This window comes from Bos indicus x Bos taurus, chromosome 1 (genome assembly GCF_003369695.1).
Source record: "Bos indicus x Bos taurus breed Angus x Brahman F1 hybrid chromosome 1, Bos_hybrid_MaternalHap_v2.0, whole genome shotgun sequence".
Lineage (NCBI taxonomy): Eukaryota > Metazoa > Chordata > Mammalia > Artiodactyla > Bovidae > Bos > Bos indicus x Bos taurus.
This window is the reverse complement of record NC_040076.1, coordinates 58,542,908-58,570,345: the sequence shown is the minus strand read 5'-3', so window position 1 is coordinate 58,570,345 and position 27,438 is coordinate 58,542,908. Positions and strand designations below refer to the sequence as shown.

General features: G+C 42.9%; 1 protein-coding gene across 1 annotated transcript in view; it reads left to right on the top strand.

Moving 5' to 3' along the window:
• DRD3 (dopamine receptor D3) overlaps window positions 1-19,521 on the top strand; it is a 59,318-nt gene extending 39,797 nt beyond the window's left edge. The window contains exons 5-8 of the mRNA XM_027524427.1: window positions 10,445-10,641; window positions 11,705-11,782; window positions 16,577-16,922; window positions 18,600-19,521. Of these exons, the coding sequence (XP_027380228.1) occupies window positions 10,445-10,641; window positions 11,705-11,782; window positions 16,577-16,922; window positions 18,600-18,796 (818 nt within the window). The 3' untranslated portion in view covers window positions 18,797-19,521. The remainder of the gene's footprint in view (window positions 1-10,444; window positions 10,642-11,704; window positions 11,783-16,576; window positions 16,923-18,599) is intronic.
• The last annotated feature ends 7,917 nt before the right edge of the window (window positions 19,522-27,438 follow it).

Sequence of the window (27,438 nt, the reverse complement as noted above, 5' to 3'; positions counted from 1 at the left end):
TCCCACATTGCAGGCAGATTCTTTACCAGCTGAGCCACCAGGGAAGTCCAGACTATAATAAGCTCTCCACTTATTCACATATTGTGTTAAAGTCTCTGGGCCATTATAAAAGCCCAATAGATATTAGCCAGTGTTATTGTTATTATTATGTATTAGAAAAAGTTCCTCTGCTTCAAAATATAACTATGCCCTGGCTCCAAGGGAAATCTAAACAGTGGTAGTCCTGCTGATGGTCAGAGAGGAGCCTAGTCGTCCCATTCTAGAACATCGGTTAGAGAATTTGTGAGCAGGACTCAAGGCAGAGAAGCCCAGCCGTCGTCTGCCTCGTCTAGCCTTCACAGCATAACTTCGCTATTGATATAGTGCTATATTGCGTCTATAAGGAAGTTCCCAAGTTATATTGAAACCCCAGTAGAAATGACTTCTCCGCCGTTTTTTCTTACTCCTCCTGCTGTGAGAAGCAGAGGAGAAAGGGGCAGTATACTGGCAGATAGTGGAAGTCACTGGACTTCTACTAAATGCAGCACAAAACACAACCCTCTGGCAGAGCTCTTCTTTTTTTTCAATTTCTTTTTTTCTTTTCCTAAATTAATTAATTTACATATTTGGCTGCATCGGGTCTTAGCTGCAGCACGAGGGATCTTTGCTACCTCCTGCGGGGTCTTTCATTGCAATGCCCAGACTCTCCAGATGTGGCTCAGGGGCTCCAGAGCCCATGGGCCTGCTTAGTTGCTCTGAAGTGTGTGGGGGATCTTAGTTCCCTGACCAAGGGTCAAACCCGCATCCCCTGAATTGCGAGGTGGATGCTTAACCCCTGGGCCACCAAGGAAGTCCCCAGAGCTCTTGTTTTAATGAAATGGGCTGCCATATAGGATTGTGAATGGTCAGAGAACATCTTCAGTTCAGTTCAGTTCAGTCACTCAGTCATGTCCGACTCTTTGCGACCCTAGGGACTGAGGTAGAACAAAGTTGAACTGCAGTTTCTTCCTTCCTGGAATCGCTCTTATTGCCTGGGAAGGGTGACATGCATTTCTGGATGCACACATAAGGCAGGACCGTGGGTTGCAGAGAGTTCCAAGGCTGTGGGGCCTGGTCGACCTGTGTTGCCTCGGGTCCCAGCAGAGATTTAGCAGTCAGGAGTCAAATATCACAGCATCCAGCCCCTACGGCAATGGAGGGTGGAGAGCTAGTGCTAGAGAAAACCCTAAAGATCCCCGATCCTTCCATTGCACAGGTCAGAAAAATAACTAGGATCTAAATTTTTGCTAAATCAGACAGCTATTGAGTTATTTAAAATTCCAGAATGGATAAACAATAGCCGGTGACCAGAATTTAAGAAACTTTCAAGTGCAAACAACTTTAAGAAAGTCCTACCAACTTACTTAATTTTCTTTTGAAACAAGGAAATAGAGGAGGGCTGTTTATAGTTTAGCAATAGAATCCACACTTTCACTACTAGAGGGTGGGTTCGCTGCCTGGTCAGGGAAGTGGGATCCCACGTGCCACACGTTATATGTGTGTGTTAGCCACTCAGTTGTGCATGACTTTGTGTGACCCATGGACTGTAGCCAACCAGCTTCTCTGTCCATGGAATTCTCCAGGCAAGAATACAGGAGTGATTGCCATTCCCTCCTCCAGGAGATCTTTCCAACCCAGGGATTGAACCCAGGTCTCCTGCATTGCAGGTGGACTCTTCTGAGCCACCAGGGAAACCCTCACAGTGTGGCTTTAAAAAAACACAACTCTAGATTTTAGCAATAGAATGCCTCACCTGGCTTTCAGAACACTGGATATGGGGCAGAGGGTGGTTGATTGAGAAGCACAAAGTTAAGAGAATACTAGGCTCATCTTCAATCAAATTCATCAGGATCTCCTGTCTTTGTAAACAAATTGAGGACAAATCCTCCAGTGAGTTGGAAATTCATGAATCTCTCAACTCAACTTGCTTTTGACTTTGCCATTCACATCACCATGGAACTTAAGTTCACAGCCTAGCCCACAAAAGATGTTGTTTACCACTGAGTGCAATGCCTTGAATACAGTGTGTCTGACTCTTTGCAACCCCATGGACTATACAGCCCCTGGAATTCTCCAGGCCAGAGTACTAGAATGGTACTCCATTCCAGAAGCCTTTCCCTTCTCCAGGGGATCTTCCCAACCCAGGGATCAAACTCAGGTCTCCCACATTGCAGGCAGATTCTCTACCAGCTGAGCCACCAGGGAAGCCCTTGAATACAGCAGGGGCTCCATAAACTTGTGTTGAATGAATCAGTGGGTGAGTCCTCACCATCATTCTTTGCCCCTTAGCTGTTGAAATCAGTTGGCTTAGTAACTTCCCAGCCTTCCCTATTAGGCTTTGGCTCATGACTGCTGATGTTCTTAGTGAAAATGCTCCTCTGTACATGTTGCTCATTGATTCATCATTCAATAACTCGTGCTGACAGCACAGTACTGTTTCAGTTAAATAATCAAGACAAGGCCCCGCGTCTCCTGGGGAAGCCTAGCTCTTGGGGGGCTCCCTGCTCTCACCACCTCCTTAGGACTCAGCAGAGAGAAGCTTGCAGAACTGCACCCCACTGTGCGAGGCGCTTCACTCCGCCCTGCCCACAGGACGCACTCCAAGGCCTGGCCTGGAGGAGGCTGAGGCAGGGCCCAGCTCACTGCCCATCCTTCTCCAATGTCACTCTGCCTGCTGACAGGCCTCACCAGCCACATAGTGTGGTGAAATTGTGGGACGAGCTTCAAAACTCTGTCTAAGCTCAGGCAGCAGGTTCTTAGGGAAGGAAGGACAGGATAACAAGGCAGGCTTAGGGGGTGTCTTCATTGCTCAGTGATCCCAAAATAACTATGTGCTTTCTCTGCTCTCTCTTCACTCTCTGTTTCTCATACATATGCTCTCAATATTTTGAACGGAAAACGCTTGCACATGGCAAAACATAAATGTAGTGATATATGTATATACACACACACGTATACTTACATGTAAAAGCATGTATGTCTCCCTTCTACCCTTGACTGTCAGCCCCCATCCCCTAGAAGCAAACACCAATCTTCTTAAACGATAAGACTTGAAACAAGTGCATACACACACACACCCATGCATGCATACATGAATGTATGTGTGTCCATTTTTACACAAACGGAAGCATGCTGTACCCACTTTTGCTCCTGGGTTTTTAAACGTTGTAGTTAATGTATAAAGTAGAGGTCAGCCTCCCAGAACCCAGGGGAAGGTAAAGAAGGGGAGAAGGTCTAGCTGGGGAGACCCATGGAGACCCAGCACACCAAGGATGGCAACCAGATGAAAAGGAGGAAAGTGACTCTGCCACCCTCTGACCCCCTCTCACTACAGACATGCCGAGGTGCCTCCTCATTAGAGGAGACATGTCAGTCACTGACACCAAGGGTGCTGATGGCAGGGGTGGGCAGGTCACTGCCAGCATGGCTCCTTATAGACTCAGAAAGACCACCAGGTGCCACCCTCTCCCTGCCCCCAACCCCATTTCCCCAGATTACCAGAAATGCCAATATGGTGATCACTGTTCAGAGTCTTATGATCCATTCCCTAAAGGATGAAGATACAGGCTTTGGTGAGAAGACATTAATTTTCCTTGAATTTTGCCCCCTCCTCAGAGAATCATAGAATTTGGAGTGGCTCATAAAGGGTCTGGTGGCAGTGTTGTCATTAAAATGCCTCACTGAGCACTAAACACGTTCAGTTTGGTTTGTCTTAATTCTTACCTGTTGCTCCCTTCTCTCCTCTACAAATTCTGTTCCATACAAGCCTCTCTTCAAATTTTCATTCCAAGTGATACCTTCCCTTTCAAGTTCAAAAAGCTCAGAAGAGGTATATAATAAATAATAGTAAATGATATTAATAATAATAATAGCTGCCATTTAGTCTCACAACCTCTACATGAGACAGGATTTTTGTCTTTCTTTCACAGATAATGAAACTGAGGGTTTGGCATGAAAGTGAAAGTGAACCCATAGACTATACAGTCCATGGAATTCTCCAGGCCAGAATACTGGACTGGGTAGCCCTTCCCTTCTCCAGGGGATCTTCCCAACCCAGGGATCAAACCCAGGTCTCCCGCATTGCAGGCGGATTCTTTATAAGCTGAGTCACAAGGGAAGCCCGAGGTTTGGCATCAGATCAGATCAGATCAGATCAGATCAGTCGCTCAGTCGTGTCCGACTGTTTGCAACCCCATGAATCGCAGCACGCCAGGCCTCCCTGTCCATCACCAACTCCCGGAGTTCACTGAGACTCACATCCATCGAGTCAGTGATGCCATCCAGCCATCTCATCCTCTGTCGTCCCCTTCTCCTCCTGTCCCCAATCCCTCCCAGCATCAGAGTCTCTTCCAATGAGTCAACTCCTCGCATGAGGTGGCCAAAGTACTGGAGTTTCAGCTTTAGCATCATTCCTTCCAAAGAAATCCCAGGGCTAATCTCCTTCAGAATGGACTGGTTGGATCTCCTTGCAGTCCAAGGGACTCTCAAGAGTCTTCTCCAACACCACAGTTCAGAAGCATCAATTCTTCAGCACTCAGCCTTCTTCACAGTCCGACTCTCATATCCATACATGACCACTGGAAAAACCATAGCCTTGACTAGACGAACCTTTGTTGGCAAAGTAATGTCTCTGCTTTTGAATATGCTATCTAGGTTGGTCATAACTTTCCTTCCAAGGAGTAAGCGCCTTTTAATTTCATGGCTGCAGTCACCATCTGCAGTGATTTTGGAGCCCAGAAAAATAAAGTCTGACACTGTTTCCACTGTTTCCCCATTTATTTCCCATGAAGTGATGGACCAGATGCCATGATCTTCGTTTTCTGAATGTTGAGCTTTAAGCCAACTTTTTCACTCTCCACTTTCACTTTCATCAAGAGGCTTTTTAGTTCCTCTTCACTTTCTGCCATAAGGGTGGTGTCATCTGCATATCTGAGGTTATTGATATTTCTCCCAGCAATCTTGATTCCAGCTTGTGTTTCTTCCAGTCCAGCATTTCTCATGATGTACTCTGCATATAAGTTAAATAAACAGGGTGACAATATACAGCCTTGACGTACTCCTTTTCCTCTTTGGAACCAGTCTATTGTTCCATGTCCAGTTCTAACTGTTGCTTCCTGACCTGCATACAAATTTCTCAAGAGGCAGATCAGGTGGTCTGGTATTCCCATCTCTTGAAGAAATTTCCACAGTTTCTTGTGATCCACACAGTCAAAGGCTTTGGCATAGTCAATAAAGCAGAAATAGATGCTTTTCTGGAACTCTCTTGCTTTTTCCATGATCCAGCAGATGTTGGCAATTTGATCTCTGGTTCCTCTGCCTTTTCTAAAACCAGCTTGAACATCAGGAAGTTCACGGTTCACATTAAGTAATAAACCCAAGGTCAGATAGTAAGTGGAGACCTGGGTCTCCCACCTCAAGCTGCCTGGGCTCTGCCTACATCCAAAGACCAGGAAGCAGAATGGGGTCCAAGGCCCTCTCTCATCAGTTCACACCCGAGGCTACATTTTCTGAGGCCAGATTGTGGACTGGAGAATCCTCACCCCTTCATTAAGATTGACTGGATGTGCCAACACCTGTTGATGATGGGACAAAGTGCAAGTTTGTTGTGTGCCAGTGGTAGAGGGAAGTGGAGAGTTAAAATCCTAGAAAGAACATTGGCTTTGGGATCAGAATGACTGGAGGAATCTGGGCTCCACCCCTTTCAGACTATGTGATGTTGGGCCACTTACTGAATCTCTCTGAGCCTTCGTCAGCTCATCTGAGAATAGAGATAGCAATGACACCTGCTTACATCATTTTGTCACAATGATTAGGTAAGACAATGTGTATAAAGCCCTCGGAATCACCCAGAAGATATTAGTTTTCTTTCCTTTTCTTTTCCAAGGTGACGCAAGTATCAGGTCTCACTCTGGCTATTGGAGGAATCTCAACATCTCTAATGAAGACAAAGTTGCAGGGCCCTCCTAGAGAGGAGGCCCAGGAGCATTTCAGGACGTAAAGCGAGGATAAGGACATGCCTCAGTTCACATTGTCCATGATGGCAATATGTTTACTGGCTCTTTTGCCATTGTACCTTTGAGCAGAACAGGGATTCCCTGAAAAATAAACTTGCCTGTATTCAGCCACCACCTGCCCCACACTTGATTCAAACATGGAGACCTGGCGTTCTCAGCATGGAGGCCTTCCTCCTTTCTCTCATTGCATTCAGTGCTCCTTTGATGGCCTCCACACCAGCAGGCCTTTTTGCAGGGGCTGCATCCCTCCTGGGAGCCTCTGTTCTGTTACTCTGTGACACTCCACCCAGCCTCCCAGGCCACGTCCCTCTGTGACACTTAGCACAGCATACAGAAAGGATTTTCTGTCTGTCTAGACTGTGAGCTCCTTCAAGGGTAGACACTGAGTCTTACTCATCTTTGTAGCCCCAGTGTAGAGTGGTGTCTGGCATGTAATCATCAGTAAATTTTCTTTTTAAGTGAACTGTGAGCAACACAAAGATGAATTAGATTTGCATTTCTCCAATATTTAGTGATGTTGAACATCTTTTCATGTGTTTATTGGCCATCTGTGTAAATTGATACAGCCACTATGGAGAACAGTATGGAGATTCCTTAAAAAACTAGGAATAAAACTACCATAAAAATGAAACATTAGTCACTCGTTTGTGTCCGATTCTTTGTGATCCCACGGACTGTAGCCTGGCAGGCGCCTCTGTTCATGGAATTATTCAGGGAAGAATACTGGAGTGGGTAGCTGTTCCCTTCTCCAGGAGATCTTCCCACCCAGGGATTAAACTTGAGTCTCCTGAACTGCAGGCAGATTCTTTACCACCCAAGCTACCTGGGAAGTGAACTACCCCAACAATCCCACTACTGGGCATATACCCTGAGAAAATCATAATTGAAAAAGACACATGTACCCCAATGTTCATAGCACCAATATTTACAATAGCTAGCACATGGAAGCAACCTAGATGTCCATCAGCAGACGAACAGATAAAGATGTAGTACATCTACACAATGGAATATTACTCAGCCACGAAAAAGAACAAATTTGAGTCAGTTCTATGAGGTGGATGAACCTAGAAACTGTTATACAGAGTGAACTCTATCAGAAAGAGAGGAACATATATTGTATATTAACACATTCAATATCACAGTAATCCAAGTCTATGCCCCAACCAGTAACGCTGAAGAAGCTGAAGTTGAACAGTTCTATGAAGACCTACAAGACCTTTTAGAACTGACACCCAAAAAAGATGTCCTTTTCATTATAGGGGACTGGAATGCAAAAGTAGGAAGTCAAGAAACACCTGGAGTAACAGGCAAATTTGGCCTTGGAGTATAGAATGAAGCAGGGCAAAGGCTAATAGAGTTCTGCCAAGAGAATGCACTGGTCATAACAAACACCCTCTTTCAACAACACAAGAGAAGACTCTACACATGGACATTACCAGATGGTCAACACCAAAATCAGATTGATTATATTCTTTGCAGCCAAAGATGGAGAAGCTCTATACAGTCAGCAAAAACAAGACCAGGAGCTGTCTGTGGCTCAGATCATGAACTCCTTATTGCCAAATTCAGACTGAAATTGAAGAAAGTAGGGAAAACCACTAGATCATTCAGGTATGACCTAAATCAAATCCCTTATGACTATACAGTGGAAGTGAGAAATAGATTTAAGGGACTAGATCTGACAGACAGAATGCTTGATGAACTATGGACGGAGGTTCATAACATTGTACAGGAGACAGGAATCAAGACCATCCCCAAGAAAAAGAAATGCAAAAAAGCAAAATGGCTGTCTGAGGAGGCCTTACAAATACCTGTGAAAAGAAGGGAACCAAAAAGCAAAGGAGAAAAGGAAAGATATACCCATTTGAATGCAGAGTTCCAAAGAATAGCAAGGAGAGATAAGAAAGACTTCCTCAGTGATCAATGCAAAGAAATAGGGGGAAACAATAGAATGGAAAAGACTAGAGATCTCTTCAAGATAATTAGAGATACAAAGGGAACATTTCATGCAAAGATGGGCTCAATAAAGGACAGAAATGGTAGGGACCTAACAGAAGCAAAAGATATTAAGAAGAGGTGGCAAGAATACACAGAAGAACTATACAGAAAAGATCTTCACAACCCAGATAAACTTGATGAGTGTGATCACTCACCTAGAGCCAGACATCCTGGAATCTGAAGTCAAGTGGGCCTTAGGAAGCATCACTACGAACAAAGCTAGTGGAAGTGATGGAATTCCAGTTGAGCTATTTCAAATCCTAAAAGATGATGCTGTGAAAGTGCTGCACTCAATATGCCAGCAAATTTGGAAAACTCAGCAGTGGCCACAGGACGGGAAAAGGTTACTTTTCATTTCGATCACAAAGAAAGACAATGCCAAAGAATGTTCAAACTACCACACAATTGCACTCATTTCACACGCTAGTAAAGTAATGCTCAAAATTCTCCAAGCCAGGCTTCAGCAATATGTGAACCGTGAACTTCCAGATGTTCAAGCTGGTTTTAGAAAAGGCAGAGGAACCAGAGATCAAATTGCCAACATCCATTGGACCATTGTAAAAGCAAGAGAGTTCCAGAAAAACATCTATTTCTGCTTTATTGACTATGCCAAAGCCTTTGACTGTGTGGATCACAATAAACTGTGGAAAATTCTGAAAGAGATGGGAATACCAGACCACCTGACCAGCCTCTTGAGAAACCTGTATGCAGGTCAGGAAGCAACAGTTAGAATTGGACATGGAACAACAGACTGCTTCCAAATAGGAAAAGGAGTACGTCAAGGCTGTATATTGTCACCCTGCTTATTTAACTTATATGCAGAGTACATCATGAGAAATGCTGGGCTGGATGAAACACAAGCTGGAATCCAGATTGCCGGGAGAAATATCAATAACCTCAGATATGCAGATGACACCACCCTTATGGCAGAAAGTGAAGAGGAACTAAAAAGCCTCTTGATGAAAGTGAAATAGGAGAGTGAAAAAGTTAGCTTAAAGCTCAACATTCAGAAACCTAAGATCATGGCATCTGGTCCCATCACTTTATGGCAAATAGATGGGGAAATAGTGGAAACAGTGGCAGACTTTATTTTTCTGGGCTCCAAAATCACTGCAGATGGTGATTGCAGCCATGAAATTAAAAGACGCTTACTCCTTGGAAGGAAAGTTATGACCAACGTAGAAAGCATATTAAAAAGCGGAGACGTTACTTTGTCAACAAAGGTCTGTCTAGTCAAGGCTATGATTTTTCCAGTGGTCATGTATGGATGTGAGAGTTGGACTATAAAGAAAGCTGAGTGCTGAAGAATTGATGGTTTTGAACTGTGGTGTTGGAAAAGACTCTTGAGAGTCCCTTGAACTGCAAGGAGATCCAACCAGTCCATCCTAAGGGAGATCATTCCTGGGTGTTCATTGGTAGGACTGATGCTAAAGCTGAAACTCCAATACTTTGGCCACCTGATGCGAAGAGCTGACTCATTGGAAAAGACCCTGATGCTTGGAAAGATTGAGGGCAGGAGGAGAAGGGGATGATGGAGGATGAGATGGTTGAATGGCATCACCGAATCGATGTACATTGGTTTGGGTGGACTCCGGGAGTTGGTGATGGACAGGAAGGCCTGGTGTGCTGCAGTTCACAGGGTCGAAGAGTCGGACACGACTAAACGACTGAACTGAACTGAACTTAACACATGTCTATGGAATCTAGAAAAATGGTATCGATGGGCCTATTTGCAGGGAAGGAATGGAGACAGATATGTAGAAGAGACTTGTGGACACAGTTGGGGAAGGAAAGAGTAGGATGAACAGAGAAAGTAGTATCGACATATATACACTACCAAGTGTAAAACAGATAGCTGGTGAGAAGCTGGTATATAACACAGGGAGCAGAGGGGTGTAATGGGGGCATGGGAGGTAGGCTTAAGAGGAAGGGGATACTTGTATTAATATAATCACGGCTGATTTGCGTTGCTGTACAGCAGAAACCAACACAGCATTGTCAAGCAATTTCCCTCCAATTAAAAAATAAATATATGAAAAAAAGATGAATTAGACCTCCTATGGAGGACAAGTGGACAATGTGGGTGTCTGGGATGGCACAGCCTCCCCCACAGCTTAACAATCAGGCCATGAGTGCTAATTACACAAGAGTGATGACAATAAAAGACTGGGGCGCAAAGGAAGGAAGGGTTGCTTCTGACTGAGAAACCCGAGGCAGGCGGCCTTCTCAGAGGAGGCAGCATGTAAACTGGGACATGCGGAGGAGGAGACAGGACCAGCTCCCGGCACTTCTCAGACGTCCATTGTGGACGTGATGGTGGAGACACCACACGTGATGTGGGGCCTATTCTGTGCTCGCCACTGAATCCCATACTTGGCCAACGACTTTGCTTTCTCCACTTCTCTCACTCACAGGAGACCCCAGCATCTGCTCCATCTCCAACCCTGACTTTGTCCTCTACTCTTCAGTGGTGTCCTTCTACCTGCCCTTTGGAGTGACTGTCCTCGTCTATGCCAGGATCTACGTGGTGTTGAGACAGAGGAGACGGAAGCGGATCCTCACTCGACAGAACAGTCAGTGCCTCAGTGTCAGACCCAGCTTCCCCCAACAGGTGAGCATCCTGAAGCGGCAGAAGGAAGACACGGCCTCCTACCCTTGTGTCCAGCAGTGCATGCTTTTGCCTGTTCGCCCATCAAGGACACACATCTGCCACCTTTTAACCTGCAGATATTGGCTAGGTCTTGGAGGAAATCCAATCTCAACAGTGCATTGATAGTCTTCCCTAGAGCACCCTTTCTGGGCTTGTTCTGTTTCCTTTCAAAGTCTCTCATTGCCCTCATTGAGAGGGCTGTTCAGATATCACACAGGTGTGAAGTTTCAGTGTAGCAGCTTTACCATTCACTGCTGCTGGGTTTCCAGGAATGACTTTTTGGCCAGACCATTCACATCAAGAATCACTAGGGGTCTGTTGAAATTTATTTTCCTTTCTAGATCTGCCTCTGTGTCAAGGCACTAACCAGCTGGTGGAATGGGATGCTGATGGCACATTTTATTAGGTCTTTTGAGGCTCTGAAAAGGAAGTTTATTGAAATATTCCAATTGCTTGGGTTGTAAATTCTGCTTATTCCAGTGCCTAGTACATGATTCAAGTGTATTCATTTGAAGCATGAATGGATACATACCTATCACTTGTAACTGCTAAGCAAGAGACAGCAGGGATATTCTACAGCCTCTACCTTCATGGAGTTTAAAACCTTAGATAAGCAAATAAAACACACCTACACTCAAAATTAATCAGCAGCCCAAAACTGAATGGAATGTTTGCCAAAGTGAGATGAAGACAACTAAGCACATAAATATTAAATGCTGGAGAGGTTATGAGAAGATAAAGTCAATATGCTCAGGAAAGGGCTTCATAGAGTAAGAACTGAGTGTGATCTTGAAGGTAGGTCCAAACTGGACATCTAGATCAAGCTGTAATGACTTGAGTGAGAATCATAATCTCAAACTGAAAGTCCGAAAGCTTGGGTGGAACAAGAATATTAGCCCCCATGAAATAGGAGGTCAGGACCCCAGACTGAGGATATCAACACATTGTATTCATATAGCGTCACCTATATGACCCAACTATATAGAGCTTAACACACAACTGTTTCTCCTTCAACCCACCCTAGTCTTCCTGTCTACGGTTGCATCCCATTCGGCAGTTTTCAATAAGGGCCAGATTTCCATCAGATGCCACAGGGAAAATGGTAAGTAAGCCAAGCCTATGCTTGTAGTAAAAGAATAAGAGACCCTTTCTCAAGACAATGGCTTGACTCGATTCCACTTCCATCCCAAAATGAATTTGGCCCCAGTTTCCTACTTGGATTTATAATAAATAATGAACCTGAGAACCTATCTAATTTGAGCTTCAGAATAGGCATTATCAAGTGATATTCCAGAAGCATGTGACTCTTGGGATAGATCCCAATGACTGGAGCCAGTGACTCTTGGATGTGTTGTGGAGTTTACTATCCAGAACCACCTGCATTAGAGGGAAAGGACACCACTGAAACAGACATGGGCAGAGCCAAGAAAAGTAGAAAAAGGAGGCTAATGGGAGAATTTCGTGTGCCCAATTGCCATCAAATATGGGGAAAGCCAAGACATTTTCATAGTTGCCCTAATTCTTATCCTTCCCATTCAAACCAGCCCTGACTCCCCAAGCAAGCCAAGTGCCAAATGGAGCCTAAAAGTGTTAGATAAAAGACCAGTATCCCTCTCCCTGAACTCTACAGCTAAGTAAATATTAGGAATAAAGCTTCAAAAGCCCATCATGATGAATGACAGAGCCTTGTTTAATTTCTGTATAGTTCAGTCTCTCAGTCGTGTCCAACTCTTTGCAACCCCATGAACCAACTGCAGCATGCCAGGCTTCCCTGTCCATCACCAACTCTCGGACTTTACTCAAACTCATGTCCATTGAGTCAGTGATGTCATCCAACCATCTCGTCCTCTGTTGTCTCCTTATCCTCCCACCTTCAATCTTTCCCAGCATCAAGGTCTTTTCAAATGAGTCAGTTCTTTGCACTGGGTGGCCAAAGTATTGGAGTTTCAGTTTCAACATCAGTCCTTCCAATGAATATTCAGGACTGATTTCCTTTAAGATGGACTGGTTGGATCTCCTTTGCAGTCCAAGCATTCTCAAGAGTCTTCTCCAACACACAGTTCAAAAGCATCAATTCTTCAGCATTCAGCTTTTTTTTTATAGTCATGTATAGTCACATCCATACATGACTGCTGGAAAAACCATAGCCTTGACTAGATGGATGTTTGTTGGCAAAGTAATGTCTCTGTTTTTTAATATGCTTTCTATGTTGGTCATAACTTTTCTTCCAAGGAGCAAGTCTTTTAATTTCATGGCTGCAGTCACCATCTGTAGTGATTTTGGAGCCCAAAAAAATAAAGTCTCTCACCGTTTACACTGTTTCCCCATCTATTTGCCATGAAGTGATGGGACCAGATGCAATGATCTTAGTTTTCTGAATGTTGAGTTTTAAGCCAACTTTTTCACTATCCTCTTTCACTTTCATCAAGAGTCTCTTTAGTTCTTCTTCACTTTCTGCCATAAGAGTAGTGTCATCTGTATATCTGAGGTTATTGATATTTCTCCTGGCAATCTTTATTCCAGCTTGTGCTTCATCCAGTCCAGCGTTTCTCATGATGTACTCTGCATATAAGTTAAATAAGCAGGGTGACAATATACAGCTTTGACGTACTCCTTTTCCTATTTGGAACCAGTCTGTTGTTCCATGTCCAGTTCTAACTGTTGCTTCTTGACCTGCATACAGATTTCTCAGGAGGCATGTCAGGTGGTCTGGTATTCCCATCTCTTTCAGAATTTTCCACAGTTTATTGTGATCCACACAGTCAAAGGCTTTGGTGTAGTCAATAAAGCAGAAATAGACGTTTTTCTGGAACTCTCTTGCTTTTTCGATGGTCCAATGGATGTTGGCAATTTGATCTCTGGTTCCTCTGCCTTTTCTAAATCCAGCTTGAACATCTGGAAGTTCTAGGTTCATATACTGTTGAAGCCTGGCTTGGAGAATTTTGAGCACTACCTTGCTAGCATGTGAGATGAGTGCAATTGTGCAGTAGTTTGAACATTCTTTGGCATTGCCTTTCTTTGGGATTGGAATGAAAACTGACCTTTTCCAGTCCTGTGGCCACTGCTGTGTTTACCAAATTTGCTGGAATATGAGTGCAGCACTTTCACAGCATCATCTTTTAGGATTTGAAATAACTCAACTGGAATTCCATCACTTCCACTAGCTTTGTTCATAGTGATGCTGCCTAAGACCCACCTGACTTCACATTCCCACCAGACTTTGTCTGGCTCTAGGTGAGTGATCATACCATCATGATTATCTGGATCATGAAGATCTTTTCTGTATAGTTCTTCTGTGTATTCTTGCCACTTTTCTTAATATCTGTATAGTTAACTAACCATTTTTACCTGGGCCTCATATAGCAGTTACAGACCTTTGCTGCAAATGATTTTTTTTTTTTAGTAGATAGGAGGTTTAAAGTTACCTACAACAAATCCAAGGTCTGAGAAGGCTCCAAGGGCAAATGAAGGAAAAGTAGTGACTACGTAGGAGAGATTGGAGAATCAAGAAGCTGGCATTGTCTGGAGTGTGGAGAATTAGATTCTGTCCTGCCATCTGGGAATGGAGGGCTACGCCAGCCAGATCTCAAGGAGTCCAGTGTTTCTTCATGTCAGCCAGAGAGGTAGTGATAAAAGTTTGTAGAGAGAGTTGAAAAATACACTCACTAATGTGAGAACAGGAAGAATCACTTTCCTTCTGTAGGACTGAATTTCCAAATCTGTGGAAGGGAGACAAGCTGCATTAGATCAGTGTTCTCCAATGTGAGATTTCATAAGCACTCTCAGAAATTTGTCCCTGGCCCTTTAGTTTCAGAAATAATGCACCTTTTAGAAGATCACTAGATGTCAGCTCAGCCATCAATATAATCTTACAAATGGTCAGCCAGATAAATCACAATATACTTACATTAATTATTAGAAAATTCTACCAAAATGAAAACCAAATTTTTAAAAAACATATTATGATAGAATCCTTACAAACACATCTGTGAACAGTTTATAAAACACTAAATTATCTTGAAGGCCACGTGCATTCATTCATTCAACAATGTTTCTGAGTGTGTGCAGTATACTGCCCCTGAGTATTTGGAAGACTGTGATTCCTTGAACTAAGGAGAGACTAGTGAAAGTTCTTGGTTGTTGACACTGACTAACATGTAAAAAAGGAATTTGCTGGAAGGATGTCAAGGAGCTCAAGCTTAACAAGAAGGCTAAAGAACAGCTTCAGAAGATGCTGTTCATGCCTGAGGAAGAATCTGGGTAGAATAGTGAGGACACTGGACACTGTCACCACTGCTGGATGAATTCTGAAGTCTTGCTTCATGAGCAAGTTCAAGGCTGTAGGTGCAAATCTCCAATTGGCTGGGCTTGGTTCATGTGTTCATGAGCCAGAGTTCTAGCTGCCCTGTGGGGAGGTCAGGGAGAGTGAATATCTGATTTTCATGGCTTCAGTACAGGTGTTGGGGAGTCTTTCTTCTACTCAAGATTAACACAGTATCTGAGTTTTCAAACATGGGAAGAAATGCTGTTGTTGAGCACACACACATCCTCCAAAATACCCAAAACATCTGCATCTGAGTCTGCTCACCCCAAGCCTATTTCTTTTTCTTTTTTTTTTTTCTGTTTTATAAGTGAGGTTCAGTTCAGTTCAGTTCAGTTCAGTTGCTCAGTCGTGTCCGACTCTTTGTGACCCCATGAATCGCAGCACGCCAGGCCTCCCTGTCCATCACCAACTCCCGGAGTTCACTCAGACTCACGTTCATCGAGTCAGTGATGCCATCCAGCCATCTCATCCTCTGCTGTCCCCTTCTCCTCCTGCCCTGAATCCCTCTCAGCATCAGAGTCTTTTCCAATGAGTCAACTCCTCACATGAGGTGCCCAAAATACTGAAGTTTCAGCTTCAGCATCAGAGACATTTAATTAACTTACCCAAGGATGCATCTAAGTAGTAGGAAGCTGAGATGAAAATCCTGAGTTTTTTAACTTTTTGTTATTACAAATTTCAAAAGTAAAAAAGTAGAAAGACAAATATAACTAAGCCTTCAGTAGCCATCAGCCAAGCTCAGCAATTATCAGCTCGTGGCCCTGTCTTCTTTCAACTACATGCCCACCTACATTCATACACCCCACTGGATTGTTGCGAAGCAGATCTCAAACATAATAACATTTCAACCAAAAATATGCTATAAGACTCTCTAAAGGATATGGGCTCTTTTATAAAACATATAACCAGAATACCACATCACACTAACAAATTTAATAATAATTCCTCCCTGGTGGCTCATATGGTTAAGAATCTGCCTGCAATGTAGGAGATCCGGGTTCAATCCCTAGGTCGGGAAGATCCCCTGGAGAAGGGAATGGCTACCTATTCCAGTATGAGGAATCTGGTGGGCTACAGTACATGGGGTCACAAAGAGTCAGACACAACTGAGCAACTAACACACACACAATGTTAAATATTCATTCAAAATTTCCTCAAATGTCAGGTAAATTTTTATAGATGGTTTATTTGCATCAAAATTCAAGTAAGACCCATACTCCGCACCTAGTAGGTGTTGTTTTTGTCATTGCAATTTATTTGTTGAAGCAACTGAGTCATTTGTCTTATAGTTTCCAATATTCCAGATTTTTCTCCTTACATCCTAATGGTGTCATTTAACATATCCAGGTCATTCTACCTCAGAAAGTCCAGGCTATAATTCTGTGCTCCCCTCCTCAAGGGATTATTGTGATTCTCAGATGTTCTACATGTGGTAGGTGCTTTTGGTTGTAAAGCCACAAGCAGATTTTGTTTACCATAACTTCCCATGAGCCCACCACTCTCAGAGACACCCTCTGTAGGTTTCACAGGATGATGGTTTCTTTCTTCTTCATTGCTCTGTTTCCTTTTCAGGAACATTCAGAAGATAAACAATATCCCCAGAAATGTCAGGATCCACTCTTGTTACATCTACAGCCCCTCTCCCCTGGCCAGACGCACATGGAGCTGAAACGCTACTACAGTATCTGCCAAGACACTGCCTTGGGAACACCAGGCTTCCAAGAAGGAGAGGGAGACTTGAAAAGGGAAGGGAGGACTCGGAACTCCCTCAGCCCTACCATGGCACCGAAACTCAGCCTAGAGGTTCGAAAACTCAGCAATGGCAGGTTATCGACATCCCTGAGGCTGGGGCCCCTGCAACCTCGGGCAGTGCCACTGCGGGAGAAGAAGGCAACCCAGATGCTGGTCATTGTGCTTGGTGAGTTTGAGTGATGTTAAGCTGGGATAGGTTGGATTACGTTGAGTTAGGCTGAATTCAGTGGATCTGGTGGAGGATACTTGGGTAACCATATTTAACAGAAATTGGAAATCCGACAACTTTAATACTTGTAAATGTTAATATTTATAAATGTTTAGAATGTAAAGAGTTTGTGAATACATCTTAATGCTGATGGAAATTCAAAAACTTAGACTGAAATTTATGAAACCAAACAAGTCACCTAATTGAGCTGTGTTTTGTGTCTATCACTTGGAATTATAATGGATAAACCAAATAATAAATAAGACAGCAATTCAATAAAACCATCTGGCACATATTGGATATTTACTAAATGCTTACCTATTTTAAAATATTGAGGGGGAAAATGAGGATGCAAAAAGACTACTGTCATATGATATTATAACATCTAGATTAAACATAGAGAAAAAAAGACTGAAAATTAATTCACTCAGATGTCAAAAGTGATTGAATGTATGCTGCTGCTGCTAAGTCACGTCAGTCGTGTCCGACTCTTAGCGATCCCATGGATTGCAGCCTACCAGGCTCCTCCGTCCATGGGAGTTTCCAGGCAACAGTACTAGAGTGAGTCGCCAGTGCCTTCTCCAATAGTGGCTGATTATTTCACTTTTTTTACTTTTCCATATTTACCAAGTTTTCCATAGTGTATAAAACCAGAACTAGTTTTTATAGTAGAAAAATGTAAACTTTATTTAAATAAAGAAATTAAAAATTGATAAGTTGCAGATACGATATAGAGTTAGTTAAGGTAACTGTATCCTGTTCCAATGAGTCAGTTCTTTGCATCAGGTGGCCAAAGTATTGAAGTTTCGGGTAACCATATTTAACAGAAATTGGAAATCCAGCAACTTTAATACTTGTAAATGTTAATATTTATAAATGTTTAGAATGTAAAGAGTTTGTAAATATATCTTAATGCTGATGGAAATTCAGAACTGACTCATTGGGAAAGATCTTGATGCTGGGAAAGACTGAAGGTGGGAGGAGAAGGGGATGACAGAGTATGAGATGGTTGGATGGCATCATCAACTCAATGGACATGAGTTTGAGTAAGCTCTGGGAATTGATGATGGACAGGGAAACCTGGTGTGCTGGAATCCTTGGGGTTGCAAAGAGTCACACATGACTGAGTGACTGATCTGAACTGTATCCTGTTCACTGTCAGAAACAAGCCCCAAACTTGTCATATCTTAGGGACTTCTCATATCCAGGGAATCTCTATGTTAATATCCTTAACAGCCTTAATTATATCAATTGCATCTTCAAGGTCTTCCCCTATCAATGCCACGAATCATATCTTGCATGGATAGACATAAAATAAACATGTGAATTGAACTGAGAAGTAGACAAGGCTAATGAACAATTATCTAAAGATCAAACTAGAAAACTGATTTTAGGAGCAGAGGTCTAGGATGAATCAAAGATGTAAGCATCTAGTTTTCTCATCTAAAAAAAAGAAAGAAAATGACTAATCATACCTGTTTCATAGGTTTGGTGTAAAAATTAGAAGTTTAAAATTAAAATTAAACTTGCAGCATATTGGCTGCCATTGAGTAGACAAGTGGGATTCATTTTCATGCTGCAACAAAGGAAGTAAACAAATCCCTGACCCAGTTTTTCTTTCCCTTTGCAACCTAGGGACCTTCATTGTCTGCTGGCTGCCCTTCTTCTTGACCCATGTTCTCAATACCCACTGCAGAGCATGCCACGTGTCCCCACAGCTCTACAGTGCCACCACATGGCTGGGCTATGTGAATAGTGCCCTCAACCCCGTGATCTATACCACCTTCAATATCGAGTTCCGGAAAGCCTTCCTCAAGATATTGTCCTGCTGAAGGAGGATAGAAGAGAAGACTCCCTGTGCCCACCTTTAGCTGCCAGGCCACGGTGCTGCTGGCCAAGGCCTGCTCAGAATGATGGTGCAATGTTTTCTGAACGGGGAAGGAAGGAGATCCCTGGAGCAAGGATGTCCCTGTGTGGCAGGTGTCACCAACTACTTCCTCCAGAACAGCATGTTCTACCTCCCCAGCTAAAATCTGACTTCAGTCTGGCAATCTTGAAGTGGTTTAGGGCCCCTGAATGATAAGCAATAATTCAGAGAGAAGCTGATAGAACATGATTCCACACACAAACACAATTGTCATCAGAGGCATGATTCATTACAGTGAAGGAAAAAATGAGCAGAGCTCATAATTTTCAACTTGCCAGGGGTCCTTGAAATCTCAGCCAGTAAACCATCTTGCAGACAGCCAGTCTCTCTTCCTTCAAATTTCTAATTAACTGTCAGGCTAACCTTGTACTTTCATGGGCCCACTTTCTCTGGTCATTCCTTTCATTCACTGCATCCTAAAATATAACAGCAAGGCCAGTGCTTCCACCTCTCCATAGACTCTGACTGGCTACATTTAGTTTGGGAAATTCCTCACCCTGAGAGAGATATGGTCTCACACTGGGACCTGAGATTCATTTTAAACCTTGTTACCCCTGTATTTTGGGCTTCCCTGGTGGTAAAGAATCCACCTGCCAAGCAGGAGACATGGGTTCGATCCCTGGGTCAGGAAGATCCCCTGAAGAAATAAATGGCTACCCACTTCATTATTCTTGCCTGGGAAATCCCATGGACGGAGAAGCATGGTGCGCTACGGTCCATGGGGTCACAAAAGAGTCAGATATGACTGAGTGACTAAACAACAACCTCTGTATTTTAGCTCTAGCTAAGAAGCCCCTTTGATTCCATTCCCTTACTTTCAGAGTGTCGGCTTCAGAGTAATTCAAGGTGCGAGTGGAGTGACAAAGGAAGGACAATTCTCTCTATAGAATCTCTATTGAAACTTATGCTTCAGAACAAGCTTTAGATGTGCTTTTCATAACCAAGGTTTTCCTACACAGACATCTCCATCTCCTGCTTAACAGAGATCCAATACTTTCAGACCCGGAAACCCATTGAGTAATAAGTGTCTACAAGGCACCATTCATCTCCCAGATTCTGGATGTATGACAATGAATAATACAGCTCCTGCCCTCAAGGAGCTCACCACCTGCTCCAGTGTTTGACTGTTCACTTGTCTAAGGGTGGTAGGGACTCACCTAAGCTACCAGAGGACCCCAGAACTGAGACCAAGTAGCTGTTCAAAGTCATCATAAGGACAGTCTTTGAAAAGTCCTAATGCAGATGCTAAACATTATCCTCCAACAATTCAGATTAAAGGTATAATAGAAGCAATGTGTAAATGTCATTCAAAATTGCATTTAGAAGAAACTTGAATATTCTCACATTTACCTTTTCACCCACAGAAGCTCTTTCTTATTGATTACAGGATCAATAAAATCTGTGGATAATTTATGAAACATTATCATCCTGAGCTTCAATAAATTTACTGTTAAGATTGGTTAAGTGCATAGGCATGACAGATATTTGCTGCAACGCTGTTAAAACCTCAAAATGCACAGGAACTCTATATGGAATCCAAGGCTTCCTTTGCCCCTTCTTATTCCTTTAACCCGTAAGTGTATATAAGGAGGAGATACACACCCCCGGCCCCAGTGAATCAGTTACTGTTACTCCTGAATGGTTTAATTGCAAATATTTTAAAATATTACTGTCCATAACAATGCTGTCTGCCCACTAGTTCTTGTACCTGACGCCATCTGGCATAATAGGTTTATGGAACAAGTAGAACTAGGGACTGAGACAATTAAATATCAGAAGAGGTCAAAGTACATAAGTCCTAAGCTTTTCTATACAAAACAAACAGCAACATAGGTGGGACAGTAGGGTGAAAGATAGAATTTCATATCAAAATCAGAGTCCTAAAAGGGGAAATATAAATAGCATCAGTACTCAAAACATTTGTGAAGAACAGTGATAGCAAATATTTTGTACCATTTATTTACATCAGGTCATCCAACCATTATGATAACTTTAGAAAGATAAACATCATTTTGTACATGAGGAAACTGGGGCAGAGGGAGGTTAAGAGGTTTGCCTCAGGTCACACAGTCAGTAAGTGGCAGAGCCAGGATACAAGGGTCCGTCTGCCTGATTCCTAAACTCATGCAATTAACCACCAAGAGTGGTAAAGGAGTGGGGAGAAAAAGATGGAACAAAGATCCCCAGAAGAGTCTTATCCTGCCCCACCCACCTCCACCTTGGACTCTCTTGAAAGTCCAAGGCATTACTCTCACCCTCCTTTCGTGTTCAACCTCTGAACCAGTCACATGGGACATTCATAATCTGTTTTTGCAGAATCATGGAACAGACCTGAGGGAGTATGGGTTCTATCCTCTCCTTCATTCACAGAAAAGGAAACTGAGGCCCAGAATTGTTGTCCCACCATTGGTTAATGACAGACAAGTGCTCGAATCTGCTAAATCCTAGTTCAGTACTCTTTCTACCTTACCACACTGCCTGCAAGCCCCATAAAAATCGTAAACTCCATACAGATACAAGGACAAAGTCCTACTGTCGCCATCATTAAGCTGAGGCACTTTTCCCCTCCATGGTGTCTATTAGGGAACAACATCTCCTTTCCAGAATTTCCTTCTGAGCCAGGAAGAGCCTCCTAGGGGAATCCCAAACACACCTTCCAAGCACTCACTTCAGCCTCTTCATCCTGAGGTTCTGCATTCTGCCTCCTCCACCTCTCCATTCCCAACACGAATCAGCACACTCAACCTCAAAGCTCGCTACTTCCAGAACCAGCATGATCAAATATCTCAGGAGAGATGCTGGCCTGAATAAAGTAGAGCAGAGTTCTTGGGGCAAACCAGGTCTGGAATCCAAAGACACCTAAGAGCAGACCATACTGTTTGGGTGAAATGTAAACATTGTGGGTATCCAGACAGATGACAACCAACATTCAACTTTAGATCTGAAGTAAATATTTTCTTCTTCTACAACACCATCCTAAAAAAATTCCATTCATTACTCATTTACTAAATCAACCCCTTATTCAATAAATATTGATTGGTTACTTTCTATGGGCTAAGCATGGTGCTTGGTGCTGGGAAATAGGAGCCAGGAAGCCAGAGTCCTTGTTTTCAGCAGCTTGTGGTCCAGTGGGGAGGTAGAATGCCTGTGCACAGTGCTGACCTGCTTGTCATCTATTTTAAAGGGAATTCATGGTGTCTGGAAATCCCATATTCAACCTTGAGAAGGCTTTGCAGACATGCAGGGTTGAGACATAATTAAAAAGTAGAAAGAGTGTTCTGGACAGAGAAAACCTCTGAAAAAATAAGAGAACAAACAAGGAACATGCAAGGTACCTCAAATAATTCCATCTGGCTAGAGAGAAGAGACCCTAGAGATAAGACAGGAAAGGGCCTCGTTGATGGTGACACCCTCCAGCTCTGCAAAAATGGCTGCTGAGCTGGTGGTGACATCTCTCACAGAAACTCTCAAGATTTTGTCTCTGCTTTCCTCCACGTGGGCAATGCACATCACAGCACACTTACCGCTGACTAATCTAACTACTTCTCTCTGAATTATGATGAATTTCAATAAAAGCAGAATTCAATTTGAATTTCTGCTCTTTTCTTTACAAGAAGAGGAATGACTAGTTTGGCGGCTGTACAGTCAAAGATGGCTAAAATTAAGAGAGTTTAGGTCAGAAATCAAGGGAGGTCAGACAAAGAGATTTGTTTTCCTGAATGCTCAGGTCAGAATTAAAGAGGCAGAAAGGTTAAGGCATTCGCTAAGAATGGGCTCTTTCTTGGAGATCCTGACTCCCAGGCCTGTGCTCTGATCGTCTGGTATCTGCTGACATCAGAAAACTGAAAAAGCTTAATTTGAATCAACACACAGAGAGCAGCAAGGGGATGACAGGCAATTAATTTGATTCCTCCTTTCTACCTAATTCTCTCCTCATCAGCTCAGAAAGGGAGTGAGTTTCCATGACTACCTTCTGACACACGGAGACTCGGTTGAGGGTGATGCCAGTGTCAGCTCTGCTTTGTAACACACACTGGTGAGGACAGACCCGAAGTCTGTGCCAAGCACAAGACCTGGAACCTCTTGCTCCACCTGCCCTCACCTCAATTAATCACCTAGCCTCTACCATTGTGCATCAAGTCCCTGCTTTGTGCAGTCTGCTAGATACCAGGAGGAGAGGATACATGGCCGTGGGCCACCAAGGATGGATATGTGCCAGAGAGGGAGCTGGGCTGAACCCCAGGTGTCTCTGACCAGCTTATGGGGAAAACAATGGACAGAAACGAGAGAAAGACTGGAGGACTAGCATGGACAAGTGACCTTAGGCAACTGTTTCACCTCTATGAACACCAACTTCTTCATTAGTAAAATGGTGACCTGAAGACCGAGCCTTCCTCATAGGCCATTTAAAGATCAAATAGCTAATCTTAGAAGTGCTTGGTCGACTACAAAGCTCTAACGAATGTAAGAGATTATTATTATTATTGATATTATTGTTACTATTATTATCACTTCCCCCCTAGGCAGCTATTTCTACCCTATGTGATTCACAGTGCACCTTCCTCTCTCCTTGCTGATTCTCTAATTGTCTCAAGTTATTAGGCACAGTCTGTTCAGCCTCCCACATGAAACTGATTTTTCTCTTGTCTTTTATTCCCCAAATGTGCCCAGGATACTTGGCTGAATCTGTAGTCAGATTGTTAGGCAACTGGATAGTTCCCTTTCACTGTTCACACAGCCAAGTGCACAAGTGTAGCATGATCTAACACCAGACGGACAGCAGATGCTTGCTTGCTAAAGTGACCTTGGGGCTCTGTCCCTCTCCTGGCCAAGAACAGAGCGCCGAACACATCTATTCCTCAGGACTTTCCAGCTTTGTTCTTCATGATGTCTGAGGCTAACACACTTTCCTCTTCCTCCATCTATTTCTTCCTGACTGAGACGAGTGCTTTGGTTTCCTGGAACTACTAATTACCACAAACTGAGTGGCTTGAAACAACAGAAGTTTGTGCTTTCATGATTCTGGGAGCTGGAGTCCAAAGTCAACGTGTTGGCAGGACCATGCTGTCTCTGAAGGCTGTAAGGGAAGAGGCTTCTTTGCCTCTTCTAGTGTCTGGTGGCTGCCAGCAATCCTTGGTATTCGTGGCAGCACAACTCCAATCTCTGCTTCCATCTCCGTATGGCATTCTCTTCTGTGTGTCCGTGTCCAAGCTTCACTCTTTTTAGAAGTCATTGAATTAGGTCCCACCCTAATTTGATATAACCCCATTTTAATTCGATTACATCTCCAAAGACCCTATTTCCAAATCAGATCACATTTACAGATTCTGGGGAATTAGGACATATCTTTTTGTGGGAAGACAACTTAACCCATAAAATATGGTGAGAGTGATCTGAAAGGAAGGAGGACTTAGAACCTGGAAGACTTGGGGAAGTGTATAAATGCTCTGTTATTCAGTATTGCCTGTTGCTGCTCAGTCATGTTTGACTCTTTGCGACACTTTGGACTAGCCCTCCAGGCTCCTCTGTCCATGGGATGCCATTTGCTCCTCCAGGGGGATCCTCCCAACCCAGGGATTGAACCCGCATCTTCTGTGTCTCCTGAATTGCAGGTGGATTCTTTACCCATCATTCAGTATAAGAGGTCTGATTTCAGCCTTGGCATATGGTCCTTTTAGTGACCCAAGTTGAGTCTGCAGACTTCCTGGAGCTCAACTTTATTATCAGTGAAAGTGATGTCTGAATTCTTAACCTATGATGAGACAACTTAAAATAATTCTAGAGGGATATAAATTATCTTCTGAGTCCTAAAAGCCTATGCATATGCTTATTAATAAAAGTCAAAACTGTTCAAAAACAATTCTAAGCTGCTTCTCTGTGTCTTAAGGGGAAAAAAGGAGTTCAACAGCAAACTCACTGGGGCTGAGGAGGAAAGCTGATGGAATATCACATAAGTTTCCTATTCCATGTAGCACCACTTCAGACTGACTAAGGTGGAAGACGGTACTTTTCCCTTTAAGAAAAACTGACATAATTGAGTCTTGCATTATGGTTTGAGCAGACTCCATAAAACTCCATAGTAAAGACTCTTAGAAAGCATGCAATTCATCACAGTGTATAATTATGGGATTTGAGAGTTGGAGGGGACTTTAGTCCAATCTCCTAGTTATTGTAGAAATTCTCTCCAACATCGCTGATCCATTATCACCCAATTGTATTAAGGAACTGGCTCACTTCTTTCCAAGACATATAACAAGCTATCCTTTAGAAAATCCCTCCCTCTTTTAAGACAAAATTTGCCTTCTTATAAAATCCACCTTTCAGTCCCTATTCTCTCCCTATTACATCTTCCCGATGATCTTTGCACATTTTGACAGTTCTCCAAAGTTTCAATGCCTATATCTCTACTTGTGTTACATTTTCTTACACTCTCCATCTTGGTTGCTTTCCTCTGGGTCTAGCCATGTTGTTAGTGTTTCTCTTAAAATGCTGCTGCTGCTGCTTAGTCGCTTCAGTTGTGTCCGACTCTGTGCGACCCTACGAACTGCAGCCTGCCAGGCTCCTCGGTCCATGGGGATTCTCCAGGCAAGAATACTGGAGTGGGTTACCATACCCTCCTCCAAGGTTCTTCCCGACCCAGGGATCGAACCTGGGTCTTCTCCTGCATTGCAGGCAGATTCTTTACTGCTGAGCTGATTCTTTACTACTTCCCTTTACCAGGGAAGACCTTCTCTTAAAATATGAGGCCCCAAATAGAATACAATCTTCTAAATGTTGTTTAACCAGTTCAGAGTACCATGGACTCATTATTCCACATGATTGGAATATTCAGTTTTTAATGATCCAACGCAAATTACATAGACTATTAGGGCTCATATTGAAACTCTTTAAGAAGGAAATTTGCATCTTGAATGGATCGGTTTAATGGATGTGCCTTAGGGAACAACACCTATACTTGAAGGAGGAGTGGAACTGTGGTGCAGTCACACATAAAAACTTAGATGATCCTATAGGGACTTCTGGAGGGGCAGGGTCTTTATGGCCCTTGCCATTAATTGGATGCAGGCTACCTCTGGGGAGGGAGGCATGACTAGGCAAGGATGCTCTCTTCAGTTGAAGGGTTTCAGCTGTCAACACTCCTAACAACTAGGGGAACAATTCCTCAGTCCTGAAGAGGGATCTGGGTAGCAAACCATGGGATTCACTACAATTTATCCTTTATGCCATTCGGCTTCACTTTTCTTCATATGATAAATTCTAGAAGCAGCTTCCTCAGGAATCTAGTTGGTTTCCTCCTATGGAAAGTTAATCGGATAGACTATAATCTCTGACACAGCAACTGGTTTCAAAAACAAAGTAATTCTCATCATTTCCCTTTCTACTATCTATTCTAGATTCCCCTCACTTTTGATTATCACTATAGTGGTCTAGGTAACTTACCTGGTAGAATGTCCTGAGGGACATGGCAACTTTCTTAGGCCATGGCTGCTACACTTATCCATTACCATCAAAATAAATGAGAGGATACAAAGAAATACCTCAGTGGATCATCCAGGTAGCAGATATATCCTCCCCTGTCCCCATTGTGTAACAATCTCCCTAACTTTTCCTAATGATCAGGATTCAGTTATCCTTGCCAGAATGCTCCATCACTTGCCTGTTGGTCTTCTGGCACAAAGAATTCCAAATGACTAGGTGGAAACTGTAACTTAAAAACTAAATGGGATCCTCATCCCTAATGAAAGTGTTCCTCCTTTAAAAACAAGGACCTTTACCTCAAAAAGGTAGACATAGCATTGCTACATGATCCAGCAATTCCACTCCTATGTATATACCCCGCAAAGTGAAAAGTTCAAACAAATATGTACATAGAAATGCTTATAGGAGCATTATTCATAACAGCTAAAAGTACAGAAAGAACACAGATGTACAGCAACAGATGAATGGATAAACAAATTGTGGTATATATAGTACAATTACATAATAAGAATGGAATATTATTCAGCCATAAAGACAAAGTACTGATACTTGTTATAATGCAGGTGAACCTGGAAAAAGTTATGCTAAATGGAAGAAGTCAGACACAAAAAGATCACAAATTGTATGATATCATTTATGTGAAATATCCAGAATAGGTAAGTCCATAGTGACAAGGGCGGAAGGAGAAGGAATGCTGCTTCTCTGTTTAACGGGTACATGGTTTTCTTTGGGGTTTTCTTTCATGGTTTTCTTTGATGAAAATGTTTTGGAATTAAATACAGGTAGTGTTTGCACAGTAGATAGAGGTACTAAATGCCACTAAATTCTTTGCTTCAAAATGGTTAATTTTATGTGATGTGAATTTCACCTCAATATTTGTTTTTAATTTTAAAAGGAAATAAAAATGAGACTCAATATTGTTGCATTGGCAATTCTCTCCAAATTGATCTATATAACTCATGCAATCCAGTTCAAAGTCCAGCAGACCTTCTTTCTTTTCCAGAAACTCACAAGCAGATTGCAAAATTTACATGGAAATGCAAAAGACTCAGAATAGGCAAAATAATT